This window comes from Prosopis cineraria, unplaced genomic scaffold (assembly GCF_029017545.1).
Source record: "Prosopis cineraria cultivar Desert tree isolate PC_DT_omini unplaced genomic scaffold, ASM2901754v1 PC7, whole genome shotgun sequence".
NCBI classification, from domain to species: Eukaryota; Viridiplantae; Streptophyta; class Magnoliopsida; order Fabales; family Fabaceae; genus Prosopis; species Prosopis cineraria.
This window is the reverse complement of record NW_026555338.1, coordinates 28,215,923-28,224,340: the sequence shown is the minus strand read 5'-3', so window position 1 is coordinate 28,224,340 and position 8,418 is coordinate 28,215,923. Positions and strand designations below refer to the sequence as shown.

At 32.0% G+C, this 8,418-nt stretch overlaps 1 protein-coding gene across 1 annotated transcript; it reads left to right on the top strand.

Moving 5' to 3' along the window:
• Nucleotides 1-3,204: 3,204 nt before the first annotated feature.
• Nucleotides 3,205-6,186, top strand: LOC129316686 (GRAS family protein TF80-like). Its single transcript, XM_054961085.1, has 3 exons — nt 3,205-4,318; nt 5,321-5,510; nt 6,033-6,186. The coding sequence occupies exons 1-3, from the start codon at nt 3,205-3,207 to the stop codon at nt 6,184-6,186; spliced, it is 1,458 nt and encodes a 485-aa protein (XP_054817060.1).
• The last annotated feature ends 2,232 nt before the right edge of the window (nt 6,187-8,418 follow it).

Here is an 8,418-nt window from a genome sequence, read left to right as displayed (position 1 = left end):
GGGAAAATTCCAAGAGGCTTGATCAATAAGAACTTGTAAGAGCATTATAGGAATTAAGCTTATATATACGTTAAGCATGATTAAGCATCAATGGAATTATCTAGTTTGAGCTTAACTATATGCACGTGTAAGTTACTCTAAGTCTCAATACAGAGTGGGTTGTGATCACAGCCTCAAGGCACTATATGTTTGCATGCACGTGCTTTTGTATTAAAGAACATATAGTCAAAGGTATTTTCAAAACATAATTGTGACTCTTTTTTTGGCTCAGTTTTGTTAAGCCTTGAATTATATGGTATTAGAGTTGTGATTCGTATCTTCCATTGAGAATTCAATGCAATAAAGTGAAGAAACAAAGGAAAGTAGCTCAGAGTTTACTCTTTTGACCTTCTCAATACTACCATAGAGGCAACAACTTGTAGATATAAGAGCTGACTCTCTTAAGGTATTATAGACTTTTGTGTTTGAAGAGTGAATGTAGAATACCCTTTATCAGAATCACAATAAATTTGTTGCCGTCTTCAACTCTATCTATCTTGTTTACATCTCTAAATTACCACAGTACTTCACTGAAATTCATCATATTGTTTTGGAAAAAATAGTCATTTTAGTCTTGTAGTTATAATTCAGTTGTAACTTAATCCCTAAATTTTAATTCGTTATAACTTAATCTCTAAAGTTTTGACTTGATTGTAATTTAATTCCTAAACTTAAACTTTTGCAATCCAATCCTTATATTTTTAATTATTTAAATATTAGTTCTTATATTTTAAAAAATAAAAATGTAAAGAGTAAAATTATGTTAAAATTTATTATCAATATTTTAAATTACTAAACCCTTTTAATATTTATAAATATTATAAATATTTAAATTTTAAAATATTTTTAATCTTTATAATTTTTTTTTTCAAAATATAAAGACCAATATTTAAATGGTTGAAACTATAGGAACTGAATTGCAAAAGGTAAAATTTAAAGATTAAGTTACAATTGAGTTAAAACTATAAGGATTGATTTACAATAAGTTAAAGTTCAGGAACTAAATTATAATTGGGTTAAAATTATAGAGACCAAATGTTAATTTTTTCCTTTTGTTTTACATAATATGATATTTTCACTTATCAAATTACCTTTTGGGCATTATATATCTAGATATACTAAATAAGCTAGTCTTTTGGGTTAAATTTTTTCTTTAAATTTATGTTCATAAATTGATACTTTCTTTGAGAGGTTAGCCTCAAAAAGATTAGCCACACATGGTTTTGATCAATAGGAGGCTAAGTAAAATATCATGAGTCTTTTAGAGATCTCATCTCTCAAAGTCATTGTTATGGTTTTAAGGAAAGTCTTACCTAACATGCTAGTTATTTTACACACTTTGTAATGGAACTTATAAAATTAGTGATTTACATATATTAATTATGCGTTCAAAAGAGAATGATGTAAAACAAATGTGTGACTATATATTTCACATGTACACTTGACATTTTCTCTGTTTTTTAATGCATTCATATAATTAGAGATTTTCACTATATATAGTAGATATCTAGATAGAGAATTGATTGGTAAAAGGGTTTGTACACCAAGACAACTTTATTCATAGTCATATATAATACATTATCATAAATGGTAATCAGAAGTTAAAGGAGATGTGTGGTGAATAAATATATGACATAGATTTCTTAACTTAATCCCAAAGGAATCATGAGATTTTTGTCCACATTTAGTTTTGAAAGATTTATTTTGTTTCTTTCTTTCTCCGTATGGACTCACAATGTCAAATATGAGATTTTGTCTACATCCATTTCATTTCTCGTGGGTGACGTAAAATAGCTTAGTGACATTGTCCTTTGTTTGGTTTTTAAGGAAAACGGCAAGAGATTCATCACTAGAAATACAGATCAATTTACAATTTTTACTCCCTCGCCTTCTCATTGAACCCAAAAGTCCCTTACTCCAGCTTTTTTGCTCTCTTTGGAGAATCAATAATTTGAATCTCTGGTGTATTGATCTTCATAATGGATGCAGGTATGCACTCTCGGATTTGAGCTTCCTTTCAAGTTTTAGAATAAAATGAGTTTGAAGATGGGGAGACAAGAAAAAAAGAAAGCAAGTATGCATTTTTCTTACTTAATGTATCAATTTTTCCCACGACAATTGTTGATATTGTAACTGTTTTCTGAATACTAATTTCCATGAACAGGACCTATTTGTGAAAATATCAATTTGAACACATACAATTAGGAGTGTCAATAAGGGACATTTATATTTTTTTTTTTTTTGAAGTTTTAACTCGTTCACGCATCATACTTCTTTGATCTAGAAAATGTAAGGGTGATCCACTTGAGAGTTTGTGAATACTTTAAAGTGTGCAGGTGTGACCTTGTCTATGAACTTATCCGATAACATTCCTACTTATGGTAGAAACGGGGCAACTTCCACTCATTCACATGTGCATCTATTTCTTTCTTTCTTTTTTTTTTTTAAATTAAAAAGGTAGGCATTAACAGCCTGAAAGTACAAGTAGGATTAAACCTGTGACTTTTCACTTATAAGAGAACATGCATGCCAATTACAAGGCCATTAGCACATGGATCATCTATCTCGATTAGCATCTGTCTCTCTCTACACACACAAATATCTATATATCATGTATGATATAATACGCACCAGATAACCTTTATTTTAATTTTTTTTATTTGCCCCATTTAAACTTTTGAAGTGTCGATCACATGCTCCAATCTATTCTTCGAAATTTCTCCTCCCCCGTACCGTGTTTTCTGGTTCCTTACCCGAATGATTCTATTAAGAAGATGCTTGGTATACTATAGCTCATGCATATTTTGAACGCATGAAGGCTCTGCTTACCAAAAATGAATAAACGAAATTCTTCTTTTTAGACAGCAATCACTTATAGACTCTTGCAATCCCTACCTCTTTCGGCCAAATTCTAACCTCCTGGTCATCAAACCTAACTTAGCCCTTGTCCTGCAATCTTGGATGACAAGAGGCAGATTGACTAATAACAAATAGACTTGTTGAATACAAATATAACAAATGATATCCAGGTTAAGATGTTGGTAAACGAAACACCTCCCAAATTATTGAGTAATACTTCAAGGTTCTTTCATGTTTGTCTGTATATTATATCTGTGTCAGTGCTTCTATATTCATGTATCTGACTCTTCATGAATAGATTCACCAATGCAGTACCTTAGAGACATCAAACTGGAACGCAGGGGCCGGTACCTACCTCGTGTCCAAGCAACCTTTGCTAGGTTTACTGAAATCCGTGACTTTAACAATGCAAGTGCAGCACTTGAGAACACTGTTAGTGTTGCATCCCCTGATGGGGATCCGATGCAAATGGTGGTAACGTACTCAAATAAAGGGCTTGCTTACAGGTTGGTCAAGAATCCCTTGCCGACATTAGAACAACAGTATGACAGAAAGTTGTTCATTGACTTCTGCCCATTCTTGAAGTTTTCTTATCTGATCACCAATCAGGCTATTGTTGAAGCCATGAAAAGAGAACAAGTGTTTCATATTATAGATCTCAATGCATGTGATGCTACTCAATGGATATATCTTCTTCATACTTTAAAGGAACAACGCCAAGGAGACCAACTACTTATTATAAAGATAACTGGGATTCATAAGAATAAAGATGTTTTGGAACAAATAGAGTTTCAATTGATTCAAGAAGCTCAAAAAATGAACATCCCCTTACACTTCTCACCCATTGTAAGCCAATTGGAGAAACTTTGCTTTGAGAAATTGCCTCTGAAACCAGGGGAGCCCCTTGCTATAAGTTCTATTCTTCATCTTCATTCTCTTCTTGCAGTTGATGATCAAATCAGTCCTGATTCAGTCCTACCACCAAATTCTTTGCATTGTGTTTCACCTAAGATGAGGTGGTTTCTAAGTAGCCTTTGGAAACTCCAACCGAAGTTAATGGTCATTACAGAAAAAGAATCAGATAACAATGGGCATTCTTTGACAGACAGGCTTGATAAGGCACTGAACTTCTATACTCCACTGTTTGATTGCTTGGAAGCTAGTGTTCCAAAAGAAAAAGCAGAGGAGAGAATCATACTGGAGAGGATGCTTCTCGGAGAGGAGATAATAATAAAGAACATTATTATTGGTGATGGATTTGACAGAAAAGAGAGGCATGGTAAGTTTCTGAAGACATGGCACCCATTGCTTGATTTGGCCGGGTTTAGGAGGGTTCCTATTGACTATGAGACAATGTTGCAAGTAACAAGGCCATTGCAGAGTTATGGGAGTGGATACAAGTTGCTAGACTTCAATCAATGTCTGATTACATGCTGGAACGATCTCCCGCTCTTTTCTGTATCAGCCTGGAGGTTCTAAGGGAAAATTTCAAGGTGGACTTACAAGAGCATTATAGGAAGATCAGCTTTATGTTAAGCGTGATGAAGTATCAATGGCATTGTTTGATTTGAGTTTGTTAATAATATACAAATGCAGGTGTTTTCATGTCTTTTTGTCCTAATGCATGTCCACTTGTAAGTTCACTCGAGTCTGATAGTGAAGAATGAACTGTAATAATAAATAGTACACTCAAAGCACCATGGGTGTGTGAGCTTGTCCAAGAGAATAGAAAAGTCAGAAGTTCTTCGACTACATTATTGCAACTCATCTATTTCTTTTAGTTCTTCTAAGCTTTGTGCTATGGTGTAGGAGCTGTGATTTTTATCATCAATTGAGAATTCAGTGTAGCTAATAAGTGAAGAACCATGAAGAAGCAGTCCAAAGTTTCCTGTCTTAACCTTCTCAAATCCAAATTTGGATCATACTCGAGAGAAAATCTTACCCTCCCTTGTATTGTAATTTCATTATATAAAAGTTCCCTTACTTTGTGCGCGCAAATTGCTCGAATCTAATATAATTAGATACTCAAAATAGATTGTTTGGTATAATGGATCTCATTTCTTAAAAGAATCCAGTTCCATCAATTGGTGAAACTCTTTTACACTTCATATCTATGGAATCCACTTCTTCCATCACTTCTTTCATTAAAAAATAAATAAATAAATACCCCAGTTTCATGTGCAAAACGAACATGTTTTAAAACCATTTTCAGTTCAATTCCTCTTCTTCCAATTCCACTCTAATAAAGATTCAAAATTTTAAGGTTTTTAATTATAATTTATATTCTTAAAATGCCTTTGAATGTCACTTTTTTCAATTACTCATTAATACTTCAAAATTTGTCATCTTAGTTTGGATCTTAGTTATGTCTTGGTACTTCCTATTCCCTAATTCATTCCTCTTTGTCTCTCTCCTTGCATAGATTCACCAAGGCAGGAGGACCTCAGAGACATGAACGTGAAAGAAAGGGCCTTATACCTAGTTCATCTTTTGAAGACTTGTGCTAGGTATACAGACGATGATGAGTTCAAGAAGGCAACCGCTGGACTTGAGCTAGTAATTCAGGCCAAGCCTGACAGGCCAACCCAGATAAACTTGAGTGCATTGCTAATGTTGATGCTCTTGATAAACTTAAACTATTTGGTTTTATTTTTAAGTTGAGTAGAAATTTTATATTCATTTCTTATATTTAGATTATTATATGAATATATAATTTTTTAATTTAATTGTTACATTACTGATTTGACCATTAGTCCAACCCAATTAAACCATGTGAATTGTGAACCACTGACCTTTCCAATTCAATATCCAGTCTAATTCTGAAAACTTTGATTTATAAGAATTAAGTTCATTTACATGTTAAGCATGATCAAGTATCAATGGAATTATTTGGTCTGAGCTTAACTATATGCACTTGTAAGTTACTCTAAGTCTCAATGAATAATGGACTGTTATCACAAACTAGGAGAAGACCAAGGCCTAACAGCTTGCACCAACTAGGAAGGGACCGCTGACGTCAACTAGGACTAGAGTATAGGCGACGATCATGGCTGAATGACCAACTTCTAACGAGACCAAATCACAAGCACCGATAGAGGCTAGATGGTCGACTTCCACTGAGACTGAACCTCCAGCACCAATTGGACAAGACGACTAACTTCCATCAAGACTGAAACATCAGTGCTGTCCGAGACTGAAGTGAAGGTGACGGCTGGGACTAGACAACCAACTTCCACTGAGAGTAGACCATCAACTCCGACCAAGACTACAATGCAAGCGATCGTCTAATCCCAGTTGGCAGCTGCAACCTAGTCTTGGTCTTCGTTGGCAATCTGGTCCTATTTAGTGCTACCGATGGGCTAGTTAAATTACAAAGAGATTGATGTAAGATTTGAAATAATAGAGTTTAGAAAGGATTTTAAATTACAAAAAGATTGATGTTGAATTTGGATTTAGGTCAAATCTAAATCCATACTTTTTTAATTATCCAAATAATAAATTTGGCTCAAATCTAAATCTCTTTGCATCCAAATATAGCATAAGATTACTTGGTTAAAACAAACAGGAATAATCCACAAAGTTCCGGATGAAGTCATTTTCCCTAAAACTAATCCATAATGAATAACTAGAAACACAACAAAAACTCAACAAAGCTGAAAAAATTAACAACTATTACAATAAAGAAAATGATTAAATACAAAAAACTAACACTTAATGATGATCCAAAATCGAACCTAAAAGAGGCAGATAACTCCCTAAATCAACTACAAAATAGCCCTCAACCCACAAAAGTAAAAAGAGTTATTAGATTATCCAGCCGAAAAAAATAGTTCAAGTTTTTTTTTACCAGTAAAAAAAAAACAGTTCAAGTTTAAAATATAAAAACCAATACAATAAATAAAATATTAAAAGCCAGACTAGTCAAAGTACTAATTCAGGGGTTAATAATTAAAATCATGATTAAATCGATCATAAACAAAACTTTTTATTAAACTAATCAAGATATTGGTTTAAGGATTTGCTAGTTCAACTAGGTAAGTTGCCCGGATTTTTATACTATGCAAATAAATCTCTCTAACTCACATGAGAATTTTATTTTAAACCATAAAAAATAAGCCAAAATTCAACCACTAATAACCTAAATTAAGGTTTATTTAACACAAGTCATATATGGATCCCAATTTGGTTCTTCGCATGGAGGCAAAGCAAAAGGTTTTTTAATCAAATGAAAAAAAGAAGGTTTTTTTTTTTTTAACTTCTTACTTTCTCTGTAATTAACTCTTGCATTATAAGTTTTGACTTATATTTGAATTTAAAATTCTTTTCCCTATTCTAAATTTAAAATTCATTTATATTGATTTGATTGAAAATATACGAGTACACTAAGTAAATGCAAGTTTTATCATAAGAAGTTTCAATATGATCAGTCATTCATTCTAGACCAAACAAATGCTATAATCATCAAGGTCAGGCTTTTACCTGATTTTAAAATTCTTCATCAATATATTCACATCTTTCACTCTTGCTTCATTTATATATATCCATACATGTTTTTATGCTTTGTTTTAACTCTTTCCAATAATTGTATATAAGCACTATAATATACATCTCCAACATAATTAATTAATACGAAACTGAAGATATATTCCATGAAAATTTGAGTGTCTGAATACAAAGCTACAAAACGCATGCCCTTGTAAAATCCCACATAGTCTTGTTAATTTAGGATCCAATATCTTGAAGTAGTTAATAACAAGGAATCTCTTATTCAATTGTATATACAACTTAATTATGAACATAGAAGATGCTGGCAAGCTGGAAGCAATATAATTGTGGAATTAATTCCTTTCTTTCTGAGTTTGATTTGTACTTACTTGGTTTTGGTTTAAGTAGAGACATTGTAAGTTGTATCTAGTTTCTCTTAATCAATTATCTTGTGGAATGACCTTTTATATATTTTAAAAAAAGTTTGCATAATTGGTATTACATTATCAGAGTTGATATATGCATGATTTCATTCAATTTAAAAATATTTTAGATAGTATTTGAATTGATGAATTTAGATTTAAATTCAAAGATAATAATAAAGGGAGGTATAAGAAATGAAAATGTAAAGAGACAAGAGGGTTAACTATGATAGCTATCATTTTAAATAACTATGATATCAGACTCATTTAAAATTATAAAGTAATTATAATAAATGTAGATTTAAATTCATAATTTTATGAATTCAAATAGTAAATATGACTCAAATTCAAATCAAAATGACTATCCATCCAAACACAACAGGTTTGTCCAGTTCACAATTTTTAATACATACGCTTGTTGTGTATAGGAACGACGCTCTAGATATGAGAAGGCAAATCATGACACTTTCTCAACTTAAATACTCTCGCTCTTAAAACATATAATAAAGGAAAAATTGCATTGAAATCCCACATAAATAAATTAATTATCATAAGGTCTATTAACAATTAAAGTAATTAAGGCCACTGACAATACCTTGTGTAAGACCCATAT

Coding starts and splice junctions, on each gene's coding strand:
- LOC129316686 (XM_054961085.1), top strand. CDS start 3,205: ATGCAGTACCTTAGAGACATCAAACTGGAACGCAGGGGCCGGTACCTA. Junction 4,319..5,320: donor GTTGCTAGACTTCAATCAAT/GTCTGATTACAT, acceptor CTCCTTGCATAG/ATTCACCAAGGCAGGAGGAC. Junction 5,511..6,032: donor AACTTGAGTGCATTGCTAAT/GTTGATGCTCTT, acceptor CTGAACCTCCAG/CACCAATTGGACAAGACGAC.